The sequence below is a fragment of the Argentina silus genome (assembly GCF_951799395.1).
Source record: "Argentina silus genome assembly, chromosome: 16".
Lineage (NCBI taxonomy): Eukaryota > Metazoa > Chordata > Actinopteri > Argentiniformes > Argentinidae > Argentina > Argentina silus.
This window is the reverse complement of record NC_139670.1, coordinates 12,511,755-12,537,006: the sequence shown is the minus strand read 5'-3', so window position 1 is coordinate 12,537,006 and position 25,252 is coordinate 12,511,755. Positions and strand designations below refer to the sequence as shown.

Genomic DNA, 25,252 nt, shown 5'->3' with positions numbered 1-25,252 from the left:
TTCTTGGTAAGTAGCTAACTAGCTAGTTAGTCAGAGGAATTGACTATTTTACCAGTTAAAATATGATAACAGCACATATGTCGTTATCAAAACTGTCTCATCTGCAAGCTTTAGTTACTTTTGTCAAATGTCACCAGGGACATCGCTTTTACCTGGCATCTAGCTATATAAAAAGCTGTGCAGCTTTAGCTGCTATAACTCCATCAATTCAGTCAATGAGGATAATGTATGTGGCACAAACTAAATAAAATAGTTGTATGCATGTCGCTATCCCAATTGATTTAGTATACACAAGTCTAAACTAGCCGCATAGCTAGCTGGTAGGAATGAATGTATCAGTCAACCTATTTTGCTATCTCTGCAAAAAAAAAAAAAAAAAAAAAAATGCCAGCAAATACCATAATACTGTGGCTGACGTAAGTGTGGTAAATATTCACCTCGCCTCTCGATGCATCACAGGCAAAACATCATGAGAATAAACGAAGATACGTTATTGGAGGGGAAGAATGTCGTGTTGGTGCCTTACAACGCAGATCATGTGCCCAGGTAAATGCATTCATTGTTAAGTCATGTCATTGCCTAGTGTTACCGCATTGTACCCTGTGAAGGGGTTTTATATAGGAGGAGTTTTATATAACTACATGACTTTATCAGTCTGTATATGTACCCCTTAATATCATTGTAAAGTTGTCTCTTGTGTCTACCTGTGACCTGGACATCCATGCCAGGTACCACCAGTGGATGGGATCACCTGAGCTGCAGCAGTTGACTGCTTCTGAGCCTCTGACACTGGAGCAGGAGTATGACATGCAGAGGAGCTGGAGGGAGGATGACGACAGTGAGCCCCCTTCACACACACACACACACACACACACACACACACACACACACACACTCCCTCCCATACACTGTAATGATGATTTAATGATAGTGTTATGACAGTGAGCCCTTTTCATTCACATGCACACACACTGTGTAATACACAGTTGGGGTCCTCGGATTTTGGGGATTGGAGCAGTTTGCAGCTGAAGAGTGGAGCAAATTGTCAGTAGAAAGGTGCAGCAAGCTCACAAGGCTACAAGAAGCATTTTGAGGCAGTAATCTTTGCCAAAGGCTGTACAACAAAGTACTAGCTCTTGGGTACCAACATTTGCGTTCAGGCCATTTGGGGTTTTTCAAACTAAAATGCTTAATTCTAGTTTCGTTCATTTATTTTTTTGTACAAGAAATTAATAAACGTGTGAAGAACAAAAAGGTTGTAAAAGACCAGAGGGTGCCAACAGAATTGACACCAACTGTACATAGTAGAGGCGAACTAGTATCTCGTCACATAATTCCGAAGGGCCTCTTTGTCCCGTGTGCCGGCTGGAGCTCCTCCAGACCAGCCTATCATAGTTGGTATGGAACTGTTAAACAGTTTCTGGGATTGTAAAAGATTATTTCTTCTCTCTCTCTCTCTCTCTCTCTCCTGCTTTTTGTTTCCAAACTCTCCCAGAGTGCACCTTCATCATCCTCGATAAGCAGCGGTGGGCTGACCCTGCCGTAGAGGAGGAGCAGTGCATGGTGGGAGACGTCAACATCTTCCTGACAGACCCCAGCGACCCCTCCCTTGCAGAGCTGGAGATCATGATAGCAGGTGACACACATGACATAATAGTAACCGTGTTTCATGTCATACTATGCAGTGTTCCCCTGTGTATGTAGTACTGGACAGCTGTGCCTTACACCCTGCTCTGTTGGGAATAGGGTGTTATTTGAGATTTTCCTACGGCTGGCAGAACATGTATGTATTGTTGCCTCATTTCCTGATAGTGATTGTCTGTCCTTGACTTTTATAGAACCCAGCTACAGGGGCAAGGGCTTGGGGAAAGAGGTGACGCGGATGATGATATGCTATGGTGCGTAAGCTTTGCAATGTTAAGGAGCATGTTATGAAGAGCTAAGAGTCTGAGAATTTAGGATTGTGATTTTTGAAGTAACATTTCAGAATATTGAGACTGTGCTGCCATGGTGACTGTTTTGTGTTGTGGCAGGGGTGACCAAACTGGGGATCGGGAAGTTTGAGGCAAAGATCGGCCTGGACAACAAAGTCAGCATCGCTATGTTCAAGAGGTTCCATTTCCGTGAGGTAATCAGGATGATGATACAATTTTAAGAGTTTCTGAATTTAGCAATTCTTAGATTGGTGTCTGATCTTTTCCCCTTGTTTACTATGCGCTGCCAATCACATCCTTGACCAGGGAACACCCCTCATTTCAGGGCTGTGTTTGACACAGTTAATGAAGACTGTTTATGGTCAGGAGACAGATACATGTATACAGTAGTATTTGAGAAATGGGAGAGGAGAGGGAAGGGAAAAGAGAACAGATGAGAGGAAAGGTGTGTTAATCTATCTTCTGCCCTACTTCCACTTGCAGCTTTCTGTGAGCCAGGTGTTCAGGGAGGTGACACTGGGGATGACAGTGGACGAGGCTGTTCGGACGAGGCTCCTGGGCGACATGGCCTTCATGAAGGAGAGAGAGTACAGAAAGGCCTGCGACAGCCGACAGGAAGTGACCTCACCAGTGCCAACACATGCCGCCTTGTGAACACTGCCCAAGGACTTCCTGTGTCGAAGCTGGGCATTCTGGGTACCTGGAATAGTCGGGATACCTGGAGCGGCGTGTTTTGGTTTTGGCTAAGGATTCCCGGGCCTATGGCTGCTAGAGGCCACCATTGAACTGAACTGAAAACTACTGTGTTGTTTATACCTACGCACACATACACACGTGTCACAGAATCACCCTCGCGCTGCAGTGTCTGTAATGTTTGTTGTGACGCTGCTCAAGCCAAAGGAAGTAGGCGGAGGTGGGAGGGGTAATGGAAGGAAGGAAGGAAAGAAGGAAAGAAAGAAAGAAAGAAAGAAAGAAACCTCTACTAGACCCTCTCAGGGCAAATCTCAAATAATATCCTATTCTACATTTTCCACATAGGGCTATGGCCAAAAGCAGTATGGAGAATAGGATTTAATTTGAGACGCAACCTTAGACATAGTCTCTTGGGTCTAGGCTTTTTACATAGGTCAAGGGGACGTGGAGAAGATGGAGATTTGAGTCCAATATTTTAAAGGGTAAATCATGTATGTAGATGACTCCTTTAGCCCCTGTTCCTCACCCATGGCCGTACAGAGTGGGACAACAAAGGGAGTCACTGGGTATCCTCTGCTCTATCGTGCAGTGTATTTTTCTGATTGCCCTGTCAAAAATATGAACTTGAAGTACTCTGCTATACTTGCAAAGTTATTTGGATTTTGCTTGGGCTATAAATGTGATGTAGAGCTTATGTATATGTCTCCCAATTCCAGTCGTGTGTCAAGTGTCTTATGTCTGTTTTACAGAAACAGATATTTCCTTTGCCGTCAGATTCATTTCACATTGGTTTGTAGCTCTACAAATGTATTATGTAGATATTAAAATTGCCACTGTGGCAAGAAATGATTTTCTTTCCATTGAATGGGTCTAGTACTCACAAACATCTGAGGAACACCACAACACATTTACACACACACACATCGGGGCAAACTTGTCTCTAAAAGCAAAATAACTTAAAGACTCTTCTCCAGCATACAGCCATTTATTGATGATCTTTGAGCAGGGATGAAGCTTTACAAAAACGAGTGCAGCACATTACCCAAGCACAATGTTCTCAGGTTGAATCCCCTAAACCTGGAAGCGTGTGTGAACCAGCTGACACTGCATTTCATTGGTCTAAAGTGGACTCCACTCCTTGCCTCCCTTCCCTCATCTGCACTGACCTGAAAAGATAAGTGATAGCAATTTGGTATAGTAGAAGCCCTAAGAGTCAGCTTTCACCTTTCAGACCACTGCAGAAGAAAGACATGAGACAAGGAAAAGACGTTTCAGACTATTGACTGACAGTCCCAATTCAACACCCTTGCCCCTGCCCTAAAACCTTGTTATGCCTTTTTGGCTGAGTGGAGCTCTAACACGCATTCTTATTTACAAGTAGGTGTCAAAAATGGGCTAAGGGGTTAATATGGTACTGGGAGGTGGAAGACACACAGGTGAACTTTTCATTCACACAGCCTTACTGCACATGCTCAGAATGCCCGATACAACGCTGGCCTATACCTGGTCCTGATTGGCAGTTTGACTTTTTAAGATTTAAATGCAGCACAGACAGGGCCACCTGTCACACAGGTGGCCACCTGTCAAATGGCACCCTATTTGGACCAAGGCCACACAGGGCTACCACATACTAGGGCTCTGGTCAAAAGTAATGCATTATATGGGGAATAAGGTGCCATTTGAGAGGAAGCCACCATTTAAAAACAGAGAGACCATATACAAATAGGAACCAGGACCAACGACAATTCCATAGGAATTTAAGCATATCGTCCATCTTTTCACATCTGTCCACCCTCCCATCCCCCTATCACAGAGACAGAGCACAGCAAGGGGGGTCAGGGTTCCCACTCAAATAAGATTCCTAATTTCAACGCCCTTTCACAAAAAATAGGGGTGTAATTCCTTTTTACTGATTAAACATGTCACTTAAATAAGCAGCCTCAATAGAGCGTGGTCTTGCATGTGTTCTAAAATATGCTGGTCTGTAAAAATGTCTTGAGACTGGATATATACTGTGGTTTGGAATCACTTGGGGCAATCATTACAAACATTTTAAATCCCATTATGTTACAAATTGGTGTCTAAACTCCTCCAGAAAAATCAAAATGTTCTGAATTCTGAAGGATCTCACTGATCCTTCCCTGCCTTTCCAGAATGTATTATTTATTTCAAGCATTTTGAATGGCAGTGGGAACCCTGGGCATGGGGGTGATGGTGGAGGAAGAGAGACGTTTAGTTCTCCACAGGTTCTAGCGGTTCTAGGTGTTCCTGCCCCAGAGGGGACAGTTTCTGCATCAGCTGTCTGACCACACCCTCATGCTCCCGAGCCCAGGATAGGCCGTCATTCACAGCGATGTTGACTGGCACACAGACCGCTTCCTTCTGCAGCGCCGTCAGCTGACAAGCCGCCACGGCACCGGCCAATCCCAGCAGCAACAGGAGGAGGAGCTTAAATAGCAGGCCAATGAGCGAGCGTCTTGCTTTAGGAGTGGAGTCAGCCACTGCCTTTTTATCTGGAGACAGAGTGGGAACAATGTGAATAAATGATGTTGCACCATGTAATTTTTCTGAAACAGTAATTTGACACGAAGACGTGCATAAAAACATAATTTAGGACATAAACCACTGGTAGGAGAGTGAAAATACTTTTTCAATATTGTCTAACCACATATGTGACCTCTGATGGGTTACAGTAGCACTCACAGGACTCAGATTACCAAGCACTATCTGGAAGCATAGTATACCTGCAGCCAAACCATTCCTCTTTTTCTTCTCCTCCTGTCTCTTCCTCTTTTGTTCCTTGGCAGCTTGGGCAGCCATTTGAGCATGGTACTCCTTTCTCTTCCTCTCCTTCTCCTCTGCCTTCTCTCGTTTACGAGCCTCCCTCTCTTTCGCTTCCCTCACTCTCTGTTGTGCCTCCTTCTTCTTCTCTAGTTCTAATGCAATAGAGGGATGAATAAAAAAAATAAGATTCAGTTAAAAAGTGACAAAATCATTTTATAGCCAATCATTTTGAACTGTGACAGACACTCATGAGCATTGACAGTCAAATTCTGCCATCTCTATTGCATTTGCAGAGGCTTCCACCAACATGTCTGATGGTCTGTGATATGAGCTCAGAGCTTACAATGTTACAGAATTAAATAACATTTTACACTTAGCTCCTGGCTATATTCTCCCCTTGGGGCCTTGTACTGACAGGTTGACTAGTATGCTCAATCCCATATCAACCTCTAGACTAGGGAGGTCAGAGAGCCTACCCACCTTTCTCCTTCAAGAAGCGCCGCTCCCTTTCTTGGTCCACCTCCTCCTGAAGGACTCTCATGTGTTGGAGAACCTACAGTCACACACACACAGTCACACACACGAACATACAGTCTGGCTTCTCAGTCACACTCCACACAGCCTTTTTTACATGGTGTCAACCATTTTGCCAGTGATATTACACAATCCACCTTCAAGCCAAGCCATCACTTAGTTGTTCTTCTTTTTCTGTCCTTCCTTCCCTCTCTCTCACTCTCTCACTCCTTCCCTCTCTTACCTTGGAAGCACACTGTTTGCACTGTTTCTCATCAAGACAGTCTCCTGCAGCCTTGGCCAGGTTGGGCTCCAGAGGGTTATCCTTCAGGTCCAGCCACTTCAGATTCTATAAACACACACATGCATACACACAGACACAAAAAGACGCACAGAAAGACATGTAAGTGAAAGGCAGTGCAGAGTCATGGACGAAGCTGTATGAATGTATGAATACTCTGTATGAATACTATTCAGTAAAAGAACAGCAAATGCAGAGACCTTCCATGCACGCAAGAAACATGACAGCAGCAAAGAGGGTAACCTTTTGGAGAGAAACTTTGTTTAGAAACAACCAACCTACAGTCTACAGTATCTACTCATTACAGTGTGTTCTGTACCTACCCTGAGCTGTGAGAAGCTGACAGGCAGGACACTCAGCTTGTTGTTGTACAGGTCCAGGTGTTGCAGGTTGCCTAGGTGGCCCAGCTCCTCTGGCAGGCTGCTCACCTGGTTCTTACTCAAGTCCACCTTAATTAGGTGAGTCAAGTTGCAGAACTCTGGCTGCAAAAACAGCAAAAATCAGACATGGTGACCATCTTTAAACCCATTCATTATGATATAGCAAAGACCACAATGAATATAGCTGCAGTCAAAAGACCACAGAGCAATATAACTGCAGATCAGCTTCTATTGCTGTTTTCAGCTTGAGCTCTGGATAAGGAACAGATCTACCAGACCACAGACAGGTTAGGACGGAGACTCACCGGCAGTGAAGTGATGTTGTTACAGGACAGGTCCAGAACTGTTGCTTTGGGGAAGGCAGCCTGTAAGGACACATAATATCAGAACTTTATTTGGATAGGACGTTGACTTTTAGCAACCTAAAGTGCTTAATCGGACTGAATCACCACGTTATTAACTCAAAAGCACATTAACTGCTGGAACTTGCAAAACTAGCCTTGGTGGGACGTGTATGTGACAGTACAGTGAGCAATGGATCACAGGCTGGTAACCATCGGCTGCATCAATGAGCAGCAAGGCCCTTCAAGTTGCAAATGAAGCAGCGAAGATGCAGTGTATAAGTAATGCTATTAGGCTAGGCTACTTGTTTACAACCTGTGCATTCAATCACGCGACACGTTGGCAAAAGTACGTACCAGTTCTTTCACTGGCACCTCAGTAAGGTTACAGAGGCTGAGGTCCATTTCGTTGCCATTGATCTTGTCTTTCAGGTTCAGCACCTTGCTTTTACTCATCCTGTGATTTGGGGAAAATAAAAATTGGATTTATTCACTCAGACTTCCAGACATATAAAAGTTAACTACCTACTAGCATTGCCTGACAGGATGATATGTGCTTGCTGTATCAGGAACAAGTTTGTTTTTTGAGCAGGCATATAAGGTAAAATTACATTGTAGCTACACTGGCTACAAATGGTACACTTTCGCTTCTAGTTTAGCTACTGTTGGCTACGTTGACAGTTAGCTACAGTCAGTGACAGCGCAACTAAGTAACGTTTCCACATTGCTCACCTGCTTCACTGTCAAATTACAACGTTTTAAGAGATTTTGAAGCGTGACAGACCTTCCAATCTTAGGGATAAATACTTCCAAAAGTTCTACTCTAGTAATAGACTGCAAAAGACTATTTACTATGCGATTACGACGTTAATAAATCTCTCATTAGGCAAACTAGTGCGGCTGCAGTTGTTACAATGAAAATCCACGTCATTGATTGAACTCGAGCAGTACAGTTGGCTGTGAGGCTTCGGCGTAGCAAGGATTTTCCAGAAAACATTGCCACCTACCGCACTGGAGGAACCACATCTCTCTCTCTCTCTCTCTCTCTCTCTCTCTCTCTCTCTCTCTCTCTCTCTCTCTCTCTCTCTCTCTCTCTCTCTCTCTCTCTCTCTCTCTCTCTCTCTCTCTCTCTCTCTCTCTCTCTCTTCCTCAGGGCAATGATGTCACAGAGGAAGACTGCCCCTCCCCTTCACATGAGCAAGGTAACTATATATGTACTATATAACCTTTCACCCCTGACACCTCTCACCTCCCTCTGTTCTGTGCTTGTCACTGTGTGGCCCTGCTGGAATGGACAGAAGTTTTTGTTAAGTAGACTGCCAGTGTGCAATTCTGACAGAAGATCTCTAGCAGTGACAGGCTCTTTGGAGTTGTGGCCAATTCATTTATGTAAATGTTGAATAATGTTGGACTCAAATTGCAGTCTAACCCCCCTTCTCTGTGTAAATAACTCTTTTTACGGATTTTTACACAGGATTTGTTTTCGGAGTACATTGATTTGATAATGTTGTAGACCTTACCACCCACACCACTTTGGATAATTTTTTGGAGTAATCCTTTTGACCCAAATTGAGTCGAATGCTTTTTTGAAATCAATGAAACAGGCAAATATTTTGCCCTTGATGCTTTGGTAGACATTTTTTGAAAGATATTTTGGAGGGTATAGATATGGTCTGTCGTTCGTTGTTTTGGAAGGAAGCCAATTTGAGTTGGGCTCAGGACACTGTGTTTGCTGAGGAAGGCCTGTATTCTGCTAATAAGAATACTACACAACACCTTCCCCAAATTGCTGTTCACAAGTAATTATTGGGGTCAAATTAGTTTGACCCCAATAATTATGTTCCAGATGTCAGCAGAAGGTTAAAGAGTTTTAATATGGCTTCTTGTAGCTTAGCTTCTGCTGTACGGATACTGTCTGGCCCACAGACTTTACCGCACTTAAGGGCCTTCAATTTGTTCTTCAGCTCTATTATTGTCATTGGGGTGTCCAATGGATTTTGATGTTTATTTCAACATCTTGCAATTGATCGATTAATCCTTTTTGAGTTCAGGCCAGGGCAGATATTGCCATTTTGAATGGGGTTACTTTTTTTTGGTAATTTGAGGCATTTCGTTTCCCCATAGCTTCCAAAATGTAATTTTGCTTATTGCCTTTTCAATTTCTGTGAGCTGGTTGGACAGGTGGTATTTTAGATGTCCATCCTGGTCTGTGTTGTCTCTGTGTTTTTGGTTGACAGCTGCCTCAGGTGATTTCTGGCTTTAATGCACATACTGTCAAACCATTTTTCATTGGTCATGTCTATGTTTTCTCATATTCATATATGTTAGATTTAATTTAGTTGCTAATGTGAAGAAGATGTTGTTCAATATGAACATTTTCTTTATCATGATAAAATGTTGTAATCTCTAAGTGGTTTAACATGCTATCAACTTCTTCACTCTTTAGTGCCTCCTTATATTTAGTGGTGCTGGTCTTTTCCCACTTATAATTGGGGGGTAGATTAAAGAGGTTTGATTATTGGTCTGTGGTTAAGGTGGATTCTTCAGATCTTTTCAGATTAACTGTGGTTTGGCAGTGGTCTGACATGGGCTGACTCTGTTGGTCCTGTGTTGGGGATCCACACACACACACACACACACACACACACACACACACACACACACACACACACACACACACACACACACACACACACATTTAGTAAAAATGAATAAGACTACATCTAAAAAAAGGGTGCAAAAATTAACACACACACACACACACACACACACACACACACACACATATCAGATGGATGTTAGATAGATGTTTTTATTCCTCCTCAGCATAACCTTCAATTTAGTCATTTACATGAGTTTTAAAAAGAAATGGGCTACCTGCACATGAAACACATTATCATAATCAGTGATTAGGAGAAGAGTAACAGCATACTCATGCAGTTGAGATACAATTTATGAATAAACAGCTATAAATTAATGTTAACATGCTCAAAAGAAAGAGTTTGATTTCTATCAATTAATTGAAATCCAAATCTAATCTATCCACTCATCATACAAGAGGACTAAGAACAGAGAGGAAGAGATGAGGTAGAAAATAAAGTAAGCTATGTTGATGCGCCGGGCCACTTTGGTCCAGTAGCCAGGTTTGCCCTCCTTCCTCTCATTTGCAAACAGGGACAGCATTCGCTCCACCTCCTTCACTTCCTCCAGGATCAACAGCAACAGATGAGACTCACCTGTCCTCACACCAACACCAGTCTGGAGAACACCAAGAACAATGGAGGGGTGAGAACATAACGTTATTGTGTGAGTGAAGAATACTGTCGACCGAAGGAAAATGACTTGCCTAACCCTCTACTAAAAGGTTACCAAATGATAGGGCCTAATTGTATAAGGTACTGTTTGAATACATAATTTTAAGCTTAAAATTAATCTCAATACAATGTTACATACCTCCTCTTCCACGGGCAGCAGCTCACATGGAGCGTCACTACCAGCCACACCGCAGATACATGCACAGTGGGTCCATCGCCGCTTACCCTCTGAAATGACAGGTTTGATGCTTAGACTAAGCAAATAAAATGTTTTATTTGACACATAAGCCAGAGTGGGTAGTACCTGTGTCACAGGTGTGGCCGTGGGAGTTGTCTCTCTTCTTCTCACAGTCATCCATGGGGGTGTGGTCTCTGTCTGCATCTGTCTCCAGGTGGGTGGAGTCTTTCTCCATCAGGTAAGTCACCAAGATGGTCTCCAACAGACTCAGTAACATGAATGCAAAGATCACTATGCAGTAGGTCGCTGTCAGGAGGGAGTAGATTAAATAAACACACGCATACACACACACACACACACACACACACACACACACACGCACACAAAGCACACAAAGCACACAAAGCACACAGGGAACAAAAGATCAGTACACAGCACATACAAAGCTTTGTGATGTAGATAACAGAAGACAAAGACATGCACTGGGTACCTAGAGTATGAGACGGGTACCTATGTACCTATGAGAGGTGTCTTGTTGGACATGGAGGGCAGTATGTCGTTGAGTATGAGCATCAGCACTGATATGGCCAGGAGCACCGTGACCTTGAAGCCCATCTTCTCTCCCCGCTGGTCGGAGATGAGGAAGGAGGACAGGTCCAGAACCAGGAAGAACAGGATGGGCAGCATGAAGTTGGTCACATAGAGGAGGGGCCTCCTCCTCATGGTGATCTGAGATGAGATGAAGACCAAATCTCAAATCTTTCCTTGATTCCTTGTTTCCTCTACACTCACCTTCTTCTAAGATGTGTTTTGAGAAGGAGGGGAGGAGAAAGGACGCAAAGAATCAATGAAAGACTTTAGAGATTTGATCAAAGACTAGACTGATAAGTCTGATGCCAGGGTGCCGGTGGGGGGAACATGGCACCAGGTCTAAAGCAGGGTTGGTTTACGCTATGAAGCAACTATCTAATGTTTGTTTGTGTTATTGTATTATTGTGTTACGACTGTATTCTGTGCTATTGTGTTCCTGTGCTACTACTATGTTCTATTGTGTATTCGAAGAGTAAGTATTGCGAGTAAGAATTGCATTGCCCTGTATCCCAGTCCACAATAAAACTTTGAGCTTGAACTTGAACTAGGAATTGCTTGCTTGTGTGAATTTTCCGTTTGGCTGCCCATATCGTGTAATGTTCGAAAGATAGCATTACTGTACTGTAAGAATATTCCAAACTACCCCACAGTACTGAATACTGTACCTTTCACATCTTTATGATCGTATAGTTACTTAGATTTGACCACCAGCTTCTCTTCCTATTTTTGCCTGGTAACACATCAGAACGACCTCAGACTCTGTTTGTCTCCCCTTGACCCCAGAATACGTACTGTGTATATGATCTGGTCCCACTCCCCGCGCTCAAAGCTGAGTTTGCCCTTTGTGACTGACATGTCCAGAAACTCCCACTCTCCCTGAGACTGCATCACCTCACGAGAGTTCTGCGTGATATGGGACGAGTTGGAGAATGGGATGAGCTGTAAATCTGTTCCTAAGAGAGGGAGAGAGGGGGGTTGAAGGTGTATGTTTATGTGCGTGTGTGTGTGTGTGCGTGTGTGTGTAAACCCCTGTCTGCTCAGGATATCTAACACACACACGCACATGCACACACACACACACACACACGCACACACACACACACACACACACACACACACACGCACACACACACAAACGCACACACACACACACACACACACACACACACACACACACACACACACTCCCTTACTCTGGTTTGTGACGGAGCCATAGGTGATGTTGCAGCTCTGGGTATCGAAAGGGAACTTGTGAACGTCCATCTTACAGGTGCTAACAACCTTCAGATCATCCTCCAAAATGACAGTACCCTTATGTGTCATGTACAGGTAGGGGGTCAAGGGGCCCTTGTCCTTATCTGTCCTGAGAACACACACACACACCCACACACACAGACACAAACACACACTTGAACATATTTAATTTGCTGATGTTAGGTTTTTAGGCAAGAAAATACCTCAAAACAAACAACAACTGATGATGGCTGCAATACAGGCCTGGCAGAGCATCACCAGAGAAGATACCCAGTGTTTGGTGGGGTCAATGGGTTGCAGACTTCAGGCAGTTAGGCAAGGATTGTCCACCAAATACTAAACATGAGTGCTTATTTTGGACATTTGATACATCTGTCCCATTACTTTTGGGTACCCTGAAATAGGGGGATTATGCATAAAAAATGGTGTAATTTCTGAATGGTGAAATCAATATGTACACAAATGCATCAAATAATTTGTTTGATTTCATATCCAAACTGAAGAGAAGAAGTGTAGAGCCAAAAGAAGAAAAAATGCTTCACTGTCCCATTACTTATGCAGGGCACTGTAGAAAGTTTCAAGAGGAATCCTCACTAGAAAGCCCCCTATAGACATGCATTATGGCCTTAAACAATCAGGTAATGAGATTTTACGGGGGTCAACAACACAAACAAAACTTGATTTAATGTGTGTGTGTGTGTGTGTGTGTGTGTGTGTGTGTGTGTGTGTGTGTGTGTCAGGAGTTGCTCACATCTCATAGATGAAGAGATCGGGTCTCCACAGCAGGTCCTTGGGAATAGTGACTTGGGAGATCCCACAGAACTGAGAAGGATCCCAGGAGATCCGCTCGTTGTTCCATGTCTACCAGGGAACCAGGAGAGAAACCATGGATCAGAGTAAAACGAGAAAAAAGGAGGGATCTGAGTCGAATTTGAGAAATGAGGGAATGAGAGGAGAAGCAGATTCTTTTCCCAAGTGAAAAACCCAGATCCACTATCAAGAAGAAGCACTCACCATTAATATCCAGATGAACGGAATGAAGGTCTGGGATTTCTCAATCTGGAAGCACACACATAGCAGAATGTTACTAGGCAACACACGCACTTGTACACACACACGCACACACACACACACACATGCACACACACGCACACACAAACATGCACACTCGCACACGTACACACACACACACACACACACACACACACACACACACACACGCACACACATAAACATGCACGCACACGTACACACGCACTCACACACACACACACACACACACACACACTCATACTCACCACAGCTAGGATGGAAAAGAGGAATACATCCAGGTGTACTATAGTGGGGTGTGTGTGGTCTAACACAGGGCGGGTAGAGGTGTACACCTCATTACTCCTCGTTAGGTTCAGGTGATCTAGAACATCCTGGTAACTACAAACCCTCTCAGGGGAGACCCCACCTGCCAGGGAAGAGGGACACACATTTACATGCACATTACTTGGTATGTAATGGAATAAGTCGCATGTTAGCCACTCTACCTCTTTACTTCTGTATACACGTGAGAATGTTCATATTCTTACATTAAAACCTTTGTTAAAGCAACAGCAAATAAATCTGTCACCAGCCTCTGTCTCTCAACAGATAAGAGGGTTTCACTGTGTACTGAACACTGATCTATTTTCAGCTGATTGTATTGTCAACTTCTGTAAACAAACATTTGGGTGGTGGGGCAGTAATGACATGTTTATAGTCCATCTTAAGGACTCATTTTCTTTATTTCGATACTAGTTAGTAATTCTCTTTCATCTGTCATGCCAATTTTAACAATTTTTAGTGGCACCATCCTGTCCACTCTCCTAGCTTACTTTTCTCCATATCTGTCAGATTCATGCATGGTGACCCTTTGCTCAAGCATCTTCCAGGTCCCATCGCCATAAACAGTTTACAATGGCTTTGAGCCAATACAAACACTTTGTCTGCAAATCGACAAAACATTTAGCAGAGCAAAAGTAGCACCAACAACAAAAATATTTCCAATGCACTTTGAACACCAACTGGTAGATGATGGCATGAACCCTTTTCACTAAATAGCCTGATGCTACACTAACCTTCATATCTAAAAAAAACAAACAAAAACATGCTCAGCAGTAGGCTATGGTAAAGAGGCTATGGTAAAGAGGCTATGGTAAAGAGGCTATGGTAAAGAGGCTATGCATTCTAACAGTCGATTGAAACAAGCATGCACATAATAGGTAGAGCATCACAGTATAAACACTAGAGTCTAACTTACCTGAGAGGAAAAGTAGATAAAGGAGACCAAGCCCAAGCATGGCTGCATATGTGTGAGGTAGAGCAGGCAGAGAGTGTGTGTGTGTGACCAGGCTCCTACGTGTCTGTCTGTGGATGTGTCACACAACCCCGAGTGATGACCTGGGTTGCTGTGGGTTGTGCTTTAACCATGTTAGAATGGGTGTGTGTGTTTGTGTGTGTGTGTGTGTGTGCTGTCATCTCATAGTTTAAAGTTGCAGGGAGCAGGAAAATGACAGAACCTCATAAGCTGATCTAATTGGTCAGCCAGAGAGGTGTCAGACATTTCAGTTCCCAACCACTATGACATACATCACAGCAATGTTTCTTAGGTTAATGGGGGAAGGGGGAGGGACAGGGACTGGAACAAGGGGACAGGGTGGGAGGAGTGGGAGGGGCAGGACATTGGGTTTACATAGTGTAGTCTGGTCAGAGTGCTGTGATTGGTTTATGGTCTGAGTGATAGGTTAGACCCTACAAGGAAACTGACACAGGAGAGGAGGAAAGGACCCATCTGTAGCAACACCTAATATGGCCCAGGTGTCTGCTCACAGTGCCGCCTCTAAACAAGCAGTATCAGGTAGTGTTGAGTCAACATCATGTCAATATTATTGTGTGTTTGTGTGTGTGTGTGTGTGTGTGTGTGTGTCTGTGTGTGTGTGTCTGTGTGTGTGTGTGTCGCATCTCCTGTAGCACACACAAATGTTCCCTTTGCAATAAATCATTAATTAATGTTTAACAAAACCAACAAAGAATTCATCAGAACATTCTGTTCGTATTCACCATGCTCTCAGAGATGGTTTCTAAATGCTCTCTGTTTTGAAAGGGGAGAACTTGATTAGAGTGAAGCTTGACCATCTGAAAGCATATTAATGGCATGCTGGAAAATTATCCAATTTAAACCCACTCACTCATCAGCCCTCAGTAGAGCAGGAACCTGCTCAGGACTGAGATGGGAGAAATGTACATCAGAAAAAACTATGCCCTCTGAGGAACATTTGAATAACTCAGAGGTTGTAGTTTCCCCCAGAACTCACGTTACAGAAGCCACATTGAAACGTTGTCTACGTTTTTGTTAATTTGTGTGAGAAGATTTGGAGAATTGTGGCCATATGTGCATTCCAAATGTACTGTAAATATGCATTTTCTGTGTTCTTGAATCGTGGCCAAATAGTGTCTAACTCAATTACAATATCGGTGCATTTTCCATTTACGGCAATATTGCATACTTCCAAAATCAATTACAGATTTTCTCACACATTATAAGAAGTAATGTCAACAGCCTTTAGTTAAAAAACCTTTATTGTTCTTTTGTTGAAAAAAAATTGTGAATAATGGAGGATTGTGACCCATTCCTTACCTGTAGTTGATAGTGTATTGTGAGTGATAGAGACACAGTGAGTATTCCTGTTGAAGGTTTCCCACTGTGAAAGGAGATAACTGAGCTCTGCAGTAGGCTGTATGATGTTATGTATAAGGGAGAGGGTCTGCGGAGTGTCTTATACACACAATGGCTATACCTTGAATGGCACCCTATTTCCCAATAGGGCACTACTTTTGAACAGAACTGCATGGTTGTTAAGTCGTGCAAAATTTGGGGACTAGGGTGTAATTCAAGGACACCACCAATCTGACATGTAGATAAATGATAGGAGTGTACTACACAAGGTATTCTACAGGAGGGTGCAGACTGACCTAGACTACCATGCTTACTCTACAATCGCATCATGCACGGCAAAGTGTGTTGTCTAGGAAACAGCTAATGGCATATTTCCACTGTGACTTTTGGCAGCCGTGCTTGGCCAAAGCCTGAGACTTTTGTGTTTCCATCTCTGAGAACGGCCCAAACCAGACCTTGGGGGATTTTGGGGACTTTTTTGGGACATAGGTGGGGGTAGGCGTGCGATGTGTACTGCACCATCCCATTGTTTTGCTAGGCTAGTTTATGGGACTGCTTCATGTATTTGTTTGCACTATTAAGTTTGCACAGCTGTTTCATGTCATGGGAAATGTGGCTGGCAAACTGAACAATTTATGGTAGTTTTTGTGTACATTTCCAACCACACAACTCCTTTACTAGTTTCAAAGTCATGTTATGAAGAAATTAGCTGGAGAAAAACATGAAAATGATTGACAGATTTATTGTTCCAGTTACAAGTAGTCATGCTTCGAGTGGGAATGACGTAGATAGTTTGCTCCTCCCTGCTCTCCCCAAGTGAATAGAATGACAGTCAACCACACTGGCCTAAAACGAATGGTCTCTTTACAAATCCACCATGTGGTCCAGCCATCCCTCACACGGGTAGAAACTCAGAGAACTGTGTGTGTGTGTGTGTGTGTGTGTGTGTGTGTGTGTGTGTGTGTGTGTGTGTGTGTGTGCGTGTGCGTGTTTGTGTGTGTGTGTGTGTGTGTGTGTGTGTGTGACAGATAGGGACATGGTTGCAGCTAGGACATATTTATTGTTTTATTATATTTTTTGTGTGACCGGTGAGTCAAACTGAGATATGAATACTGATGAGTTAGGGGTTGGGGCAAGGAGAGGGGGGGTGTGTGTGTGCAGGTCGGGTAGGTGCAGAGATGCAGGCTAGGGCATATTTATTGCTTTATTGTCCGGGCCGTGTGTGTGTGTGTGTGAGTGTGTGTGTGTGTGTGTGTGTGTGTGTGTGTGTGTGTGTGTGTGTGTGTGTGTGTGTGTGTGTGTGTGTGTGTGTGTGTGTGCTTGTGTGTTTCTGCTGGCAGGGGTCTTAGTGTTTGGGTTAGCAGTTGTCATACAAACACAACAAAAGATGGTTGTGAATATGAAGTTTAAAAGAACATTAAAAAGTAGAGAGGGAACTTGGACTGCGGTACTGATATGGCTGGGTGTGTCACTGTCAGGGAGTAGGAAGAGCTGAGAAAGAATTATACAACGAGCAAAGTGAGGCTGCTCTGAAAGTGAACTGTGTGTGCGGGTGATCAGATCAGCTAGATACAGGCAAGACTCTCCTCCTGTGCACCTGCGTTATACATTTTCAATTGTAGATTAGGTTGTAGCAACCTCATGATGGGTACAGGGTGGGCAAATTCGAGTATCATGCCCGAAGTGGGTATATAAATATCTTAAACCTATGGATGTTACATTGAGCTTGGTGAATAGAATATCCAATATGCGATAATAGAAATAAGTCCATGCTCATAAGCCAATTTCACTGTACTGTTGGCATGAGGTGAGAAGATTTGAGATTCGACCTCATTTTGTGGGCAGAGTGAGTATAGCTTGTCCTCTCTGGGAAGCCAGTTCTGCCTCTCTCTATGGCTAGGCTATGCTCACTGAGTTTATAGCCAATGACTTTCTTCATTATGGATCAGTCACAGTGGTCTGTCTCTCTCTCTCTCTCTCTCTCTCTCTCTCTCTCTCTCTCTTTCTCCCTCCACACGCATAAACGCACACGCGCGCACACGCGCACACACACACACACATACACACACACACACACACACACACACACACACACACACACACACACACACACACACACACACAGGATAGAATGAGGGGTGATACCAGATAGATTTCTTTATTCCTCCTCACCATAACCTTCAATTCAGCCATTTACATGAGTTTCAGCAAGAAATGGGCTACCTGCACGTGAAACACATTATCATAATCAGTGATTAGGAGAAGAGTAAAAGCATACTCATTCAATTAAGATACAATTTAATATATAATTAATAAACAACTATAGATTAATGTTAACATGCTCAAAAGAAAGAGTTTGATCTTTATCAATTGATTAAAATCCTAATTCATCCATGCTACATACAAGAGGACTAAGAACAGAGAGGAAGAGATGAGGTAGAAAATAAAGTAAGCTATGTTGATGCGCTGGGCCACTTTGGTCCAGTAGCCAGGTTTGCCCTCCTTCCTCTCATTTCCAAACAGGGACAGCATTCGCTCCACCTCCTTCACTTCCTCCAGGATCAACAGCAACAGACGAGACTCACCTGTCCTCACACCAACACCAGTCTGGAGAACACCAAGAACAATGGATGGGTGAGAACATAACGTTATTGTGTTAATGAAGAACAATGATTCCAAGCTGAAGATCAATCTAGATACAATGTAAAATATCTTACCTCCTCTACCATGGGCAGCAGCTCACTCGGTGCATCTCTACCACCCGCACCACAGATACATGCACAGCAGGTCTGCTTACCCTCTGAAATGACAAGTTTGATGCTTAGACTAAGCAAATAAAATGTTTTATTTGACACATAAGCCAGAGTGGGTAGTACCTGTGTCACAGGTGTGGTCGTGGGAGTTGTCTCTCTTCTTCTCACAGTCATCCATGGGGGTGTGGTCTCTGTCTGCATCTGTCTCCAGGTGGGTGGAGTCTTTCTCCATCAGGTAAGTCACCAAGATGGTCTCCAACAGACTCAGTAACATGAATGCAAAGATCACTATGCAGTAGGTCGCTGTCAGGAGGGAGTAGAGTAAATAAACACACACACATACACACACACACACTCACACATACACACAAATACACACACACACACACACACACACACACACACACACACACACTCACACACACTCACACATACACACAAATACACACACACACACACACACACACACACACACACACACACACACACACACACACACACACACACACAACACACACAGACACACACACATAAAAAGCACCCAGGGAACAAAAGATCAGTACACAGCACATACAAAGCTTTGTGAGGTAGATAACAGAAGACAAGGACATGCACTGGGTACCTAGAGTATGAGACGGGTACCTATGTACCTATGAGAGGTGTCTTGTTGGACATGGAGGGCAGTATGTCGTTGAGTATGAGCATCATCACTGATATGGCCAGCAGCATCGTGACCTTGAAGCCCATCTTCTCTCCCCGCTGGTCGGAGATGAAGAAGGAGGACAGGTCCAGAATCAGGAAGAACAGGATGGGCAGCATGAAGTTGGTCACATAGAGGAGGGGCCTCCTCCTCATGGTGATCTGAGATGAGATGAAGACTAGACTGATACCAGGGTGCTGGTGGTCGGAACATGGCACTGGGTCTAAGGTAGGGTTGGTTTAGGGCATTAAGCAATAACCTAATGTGTGTTAGCAATATTATTGTATTATTGTGTTACTATTGTATTATGTTCTATTGTGTTTTTGAAGAGTAAGAATTTTCACTTGTCACTTGTTTGTGACATGGAATTTTCAGTTTGGCTGCCCATTTGACAATAATGTTCTAAAGATAGCATTACTGTACTGTATAATACCGTATAATATTCCAAACATAAGGAAACTACTAGAGAGTTACCCCACAGTACTGAACACATACCTCTTACATCTGTATGATTGCACTGTTATTTAGATTTGATTACCAGCTCCTCTTCCTATTTTTGCAGGGTAACACATCACACATCTCCTGACCCCAAAATACGTACTATGTATGTGATCTGGTCCCATTCCCCACGTTCAAAGATGAGCTTGCCCTCTGTGACTGATATGTCCAGGAAGTCCCACTCTCCCTGAGGCTGAATCAAGTCATGCGAGGTCTGCGTGATACGGGACGAGTTGGAGCATGGGATGAGCCGTAACTCCTTCCCTGAGAGGGGGGGTGGGGTGGGGTGGAAGGTGAGTTTTTTGCGTGGGAGAACAAGTGCATACAAATTGCTCAGGATATCTAATGCACACGCACGCACACACACACACACACACACACACACACACACACACACACACACACACACGCACACACACACACACGCACACACACACACACGCACACACACACTCCCTTACCCACGTGTATGAGGGAGCCAAAGGTGATGTTGCAGCTCTGTGTATCGAAAGGGAACTTGTGAATGTCCATCTTACAGGTGCTAACAACCTTCTGATCCTCCTCTAAGACGACATTCCCATTGTATGTCAGGTACAGGTAGGGGGTCCAGAGGTCCTTCTTGTGCTTCTCTGTCCTGACAGACACACACACACACACACACACACACACACACACACGCTATGTAATTGTAACATTAGCTGATGCACAACAACTCAACTATCCTAATACCTAATACTTACTGCCACATACAATATTGACTGTATGTATTGACTGTCCACCTCTACATATGCACTGTACACAGAGAATACAGCTGAACATACATGTTTGCTTAGACCCTTGAACACTATAATGGTGCTACAGTTCAGTTAATAACATTATAAAACACCTCTAACTGCTGTGCACAGCAGAGGACACCCACCACCAACATCAACCAGGAACATATGATCCTGAGCAAATATAGCCCCCCATAGACATGCACTGTGGCTGTAAACAATCAGGAGATTTTAGAGCGGTCAACAACACAAACAAAACTTGATCTGCTGTGTGCGTGTGTGTGTGTGTGTGTGTGTGTGTGTGTGTGTGTGTGTGTGTGTGTGTGTGCGCGTGTGTCAGGAGTTGCTCACATCTCATAGATGATGAGATCGGGTTTCCAAAGCAGGTCTTTGGGAACAGAGATTTGGGAGATCCCACAGAACTGAGAAGGATCCCAGGAGATCCGCTCGTTGTTCCATGTCTACCAGGGAAACAGGAGAGAAACGAGAGGTCAGAGATGGAGCTTGAGAAGGAAATGAGAGGATGAATGAAGGATGGGAAGAAGAGAGGAGAAATGCTAAAGAGATCAGACTTTTATCCAAAGTGAAAAACCCAGATCCACTACCAGAAAGAAGCACTCACCATTAATATCCAGATGAACGGAATGAAGGTCTGGGATTTCTCAATCTGGAAATACACACAGAATGTTACTAGGCAGCACTCGCACTCGCACACACACACACACACACACACACACACACACAAACTCACCACGGCTAGGATGGCGAAGAGGAATACATCCAGCTGTACTATAGTGGGGTGTGTGTGGTCTAACACAGGGCGGGTAGAGGTGTACACCTCATTACTCCTCGTTAGGTTCAGGTGATCTAGAACATCCTGGTAACTACAAACCCTCTCAGGGGAGACCCCACCTGCCAGGGAAGAGGGACACACATTTACATGTACATTACTTGGTATGTAATGGAATAAGTCGCATGTTAGCCACTCTACCTCTTTACTTCTGTATACACGTGAGAATGTTCATATTCTTTACATTAAAACCTTTGTTAAAGCAACAGCAAATAAATCTGTCACCAGCCTCTGTCTCTCAACAGATAAGAGGGTTTCACTGTGTACTGAACACTGATCTATTTTCAGCTGATTGTATTGTCAACTTCTGTAAACAAACATTTGGGTGGTGGGGCAGTAATGACATGTTTATAGTCCATCTTAAGGAGTCATTTTCTTTATTTCGATACTAGTTAGTAATTCTCTTTCATCTGTCATGCCAATTTTAACAATTTTTAGTGGCACCATCCTGTCCACTCTCCTAGCTTACTTTTCTCCATATCTGTCAGATTCATGCATGGTGACCCTTTGCTCAAGCATCTTCCAGCATCGCCATAAATGGTTTGCAATGGCTTTGAGCCAATACAAACACTTTGTCTGCAAATCGACAAAACATTCCAGAGAGGAAAAGTAGCACCAAAAAAACTTTTTTTCTTTGAACACCAACTCTGGTACAAGGGGAGATGATGGCATGAACCCTTTTCACTAAATAGCCTGATGCTACACTAACCTTCATATCTAAAAAAACAAACAAAAACTATGCTCAGCAGTAGGCTATGGTAAAGAGGCTATGGTAAAGAGGCTATGGTAAAGAGGCTATGGTAAAGAGGCTATGGTAAAGAGGCTATGGTAAAGAGGCTATGCATTCTAACAGTCGATTGAAACAAGCATGCACATAATAGGTAGAGCATCACAGTATAAACACTAGAGTCTAACTTACCTGAGAGGAAAAGGAGATAAAGGAGACCAAGCCCAAGCATGGCTGCATATGTGTGAGGTAGAGCAGGCAGAGAGTGTGTGTGTGTGACCAGGCTCCTACGTGTCTGTCTGTGGGTGTAAGAGTGAAGACCTGGTTCGCTGTGGGTTGTGCTTTAAGTATGTTAGAATGTGTGTGTGTGTGTGTGTGTGTGTGTGTGTGTGTGTGTGTGTGTTTGTCATCTCATAGTTTAAAGTTGCAGGGAGCAAGAAAAATGACAGAACCTCACAACCTAATTGGTCAGCCAGAGAGGTGTCAGACATAACAGTTCCCAACCACTATGACATACATCACAGCAATGTTTCTTAGGTTAATGGGGGAAGGGGGAGGGACAGGGACTGGAACAAGGGGACAGGTTGGGAGGAGTGGGAGGGGCAGGACATTGGGTTTACATAGTGTAGTCTGGTCAGAGTGCTGTGATTGGTTTATGGTCTGAGTGATAGGTTAGACCCTCCAAGGAAACTGACACAGGAGAGGAGGAAAGGACCCATCTGTAGCAACACCGAATATGGCCCAGGTGTCTGCTCACAGTGCCGCTTCTAAACAAGCAGTATCAGGTAGTGTTGAGTCAACATCATGTCAATATTACTGTGTGTGTGTGTGTGTGTGTGTGTGTGTGTGTGTGTGTGTGTGTGTGTGTGTGTGTGTGTGTAATAAATTATTAATTAAGGTTTAACAAAACCAACAAAAAAATCACCAGAACATTTTGCTCGTATTCACCCTGCTCTCAGAGATGGTTTCTAAATGCATCCCAGCTCTCTGTCTTGAAAGGGGAGAACTTGATTAGAGCGAAGATTAACCATCTGAAAGCATATTAATGGCATGCTGGAAAATTATCCAATTTAAACCCACTCACTCTTCAGCCCTCATTAGAGCAGGAACCTACCTCAGCCACAGGACTGAGATGGGAGAAATGTACATCAGAAAAAACTATGCCCTTTGAGGAAAACATTTGAATAACTCAGAGGTTGTGGTTTCCCGCAGAACTCACGTTACAGAAGCCACATTGAAACACGTTGTCGACGTTTTCTTAATTTGTGTGAGAAGATTTGGAGAATTGTGGCCATATGTGCATTCCAAATGTACTGTAAATATGCATTTTCTGTGTTCTTGAATCGTGGCCAAATAGCATCTAACTCATTTACAATATCTGCGCATTTTCCATTTACGGCAATATTGCATACTTCCAAAATCAATTACAGATTTTCTCACACATAAGAAGTAATGTCAACTGCCTTCAGTTAAAAAAAAACGTTATTGTTCTTTTGTTGAAATAGTGAATAATGGAGGATTGTGACCCATTCCTTAAATGTAGTTGAATAGTGTACTGTAAAGACTGTACTGTAGAGAGATTGATAGAGACACAGAGTAATCCTGTTGAAGGGTTCCAACTGTGAGATAATCCAATAGAATAGTCTTTACTATCAAACGTACGGTACACAGGTAGGCAGTCAATGGGTAGGCAGATTATTCAGGAAGGGGGTAGGCAAAGCAGGGTTTGGTACACAGGTAGGCAGTTCAAAAAGGCAGGCAGATAATATGATAAGGGGTAGGCAAAAAGGCAAAGTCAAAAACACACTCAGAGATAAAATTTAAAAAAAAAAAACAGGAATACTTATCACACAGTTATGATAGGACGTATGACACGAAGGTACAAAGACAAACTGGCAAAGAGACAGAGGAACACACAGACTAAATACACAGGGAAGGATGATGAGGAACAGGTGAAGCTAATCAGGGCGGGTTCGACAATCACACAGGCGGAAAACACACAAGGGCAGGTGGAGAAGTGTCTGAAACGAGAGACAAGGTGAGGAACACAAAACAAACAAGAAACAAAAAATGAATAACATGAACCAAAGACAAACATAAACTAAGAAATAAGGACGAGTTACAGATATTATGTATAAGGAAGAGGGTCTGTGGAGTGTCTTATACACACAATGGCTATACCTTAAATGGCACCCTATTTCCCAATAGGGCACTACTTTTGAACAGAACACCATAGTTGTTAAGTCGTGCACAATTTGGGGTCTAGGGTGTTATTTAAGGACACCACCAATTTGACATGTAAATCAATTATAGGAGTGTACTACACAACAGGGGGTCTGACCTAAACTGCCATGCTTACTCTCCAATCATGCACAGCAAAGTGTGTTGTCTAGGAAACAGCTAATGATGCTTTTCCACTGTCACTTTTGGCAGCGGTGCTTGGCCCAAAGCCTGAGACTTTTGTGTTTACATATCTGAGAAAAAATAGCCCAGGAGATTTTGGGGACTTTTCTGGGACATAGGCAGGGTTTGGGGTAGGCGTGTGATGTGTACAGTGCCCTCCTAATTTAGCCTATGGGACTGCTAATTGTATTTATACACAATATTATGTTTGCCCAGCTGCGGGTAAGCATCCGTTTCATGTCATGGGAAATATGGCTGGCACACATTTCCAAACTAAATAAATGCCTCACATTCAACCACACAACTCCTTTTGTAGTTTCAAAGTCATGTTACTTAGACATTTCAATTTGCTGGAGAAAAACATGAAAATTATTGACAGATTTATTGTTTCAGTTACAAGTAGTTGAGTAGCGTGAGTAGTAATGCGTTTCTGACGACGTAGATAGTTTGCTCCTCCCAGCTCTCCTCAAGTCCTCAGTATTAATTACCCTGGGTGGTGGAAACAAAACACCAAAAAAATGCCAGTGCTTGGGCCCCAAAAAGGTCTGTATATATACTA

At 43.4% G+C, this 25,252-nt stretch overlaps 3 protein-coding genes across 4 annotated transcripts in view; 1 reads left to right on the top strand and 2 right to left on the bottom strand.

Moving 5' to 3' along the window:
- nat9 (N-acetyltransferase 9) overlaps positions 1 to 3,476 on the top strand; it is a 3,506-nt gene extending 30 nt beyond the window's left edge. The window contains exons 1-7 of one of the 2 annotated variants that reach the window (XM_083687274.1): positions 1 to 6; positions 460 to 546; positions 729 to 838; positions 1,496 to 1,636; positions 1,839 to 1,898; positions 2,034 to 2,128; positions 2,418 to 3,476. The exon at positions 1 to 6 is cut by the window's left edge and continues 30 nt beyond it. In XM_083687274.1, the coding sequence (XP_083543400.1) occupies positions 470 to 546; positions 729 to 838; positions 1,496 to 1,636; positions 1,839 to 1,898; positions 2,034 to 2,128; positions 2,418 to 2,588 (654 nt within the window). In that variant the 5' untranslated portion in view covers positions 1 to 6; positions 460 to 469 and the 3' untranslated portion in view covers positions 2,589 to 3,476. Of the gene's footprint in view, positions 7 to 35; positions 547 to 728; positions 839 to 1,495; positions 1,637 to 1,838; positions 1,899 to 2,033; positions 2,129 to 2,417 lie in introns of those variants that run through there. The other variant, XM_083687273.1, reaches the window with a different exon arrangement.
- Positions 3,477 to 3,599: 123 nt separating this feature from the next.
- On the bottom strand, positions 3,600 to 7,864 carry lrrc59 (leucine rich repeat containing 59). The gene is made up of 8 exons (XM_083688076.1): positions 7,679 to 7,864; positions 7,304 to 7,403; positions 6,911 to 6,970; positions 6,549 to 6,707; positions 6,169 to 6,273; positions 5,892 to 5,964; positions 5,372 to 5,563; positions 3,600 to 5,140 (listed from the first exon to the last, which is right to left on the bottom strand). Exons 2-8 carry the CDS (start codon positions 7,400 to 7,402, stop codon positions 4,860 to 4,862), a joined length of 969 nt encoding a protein of 322 aa, XP_083544202.1. The 5' UTR covers position 7,403; positions 7,679 to 7,864; the 3' UTR covers positions 3,600 to 4,859.
- A 1,955-nt stretch (positions 7,865 to 9,819) lies between these two features.
- Positions 9,820 to 22,042, bottom strand: LOC310817537 (uncharacterized protein; the record flags this gene model as incomplete). The annotated part of the gene is made up of 19 exons (XM_083688173.1): positions 9,820 to 9,823; positions 10,002 to 10,204; positions 10,400 to 10,488; positions 10,565 to 10,744; positions 10,957 to 11,167; positions 11,822 to 11,982; positions 12,223 to 12,392; positions 13,035 to 13,144; positions 13,298 to 13,342; positions 13,582 to 13,742; positions 18,488 to 18,574; positions 18,866 to 19,045; positions 19,393 to 19,665; positions 20,073 to 20,204; positions 20,402 to 20,574; positions 21,065 to 21,174; positions 21,336 to 21,380; positions 21,465 to 21,625; positions 22,033 to 22,042. 19 exons carry the CDS (start codon positions 22,040 to 22,042, stop codon positions 9,820 to 9,822), a joined length of 2,505 nt encoding a protein of 834 aa, XP_083544299.1.
- Positions 22,043 to 25,252: the final 3,210 nt, after the last annotated feature.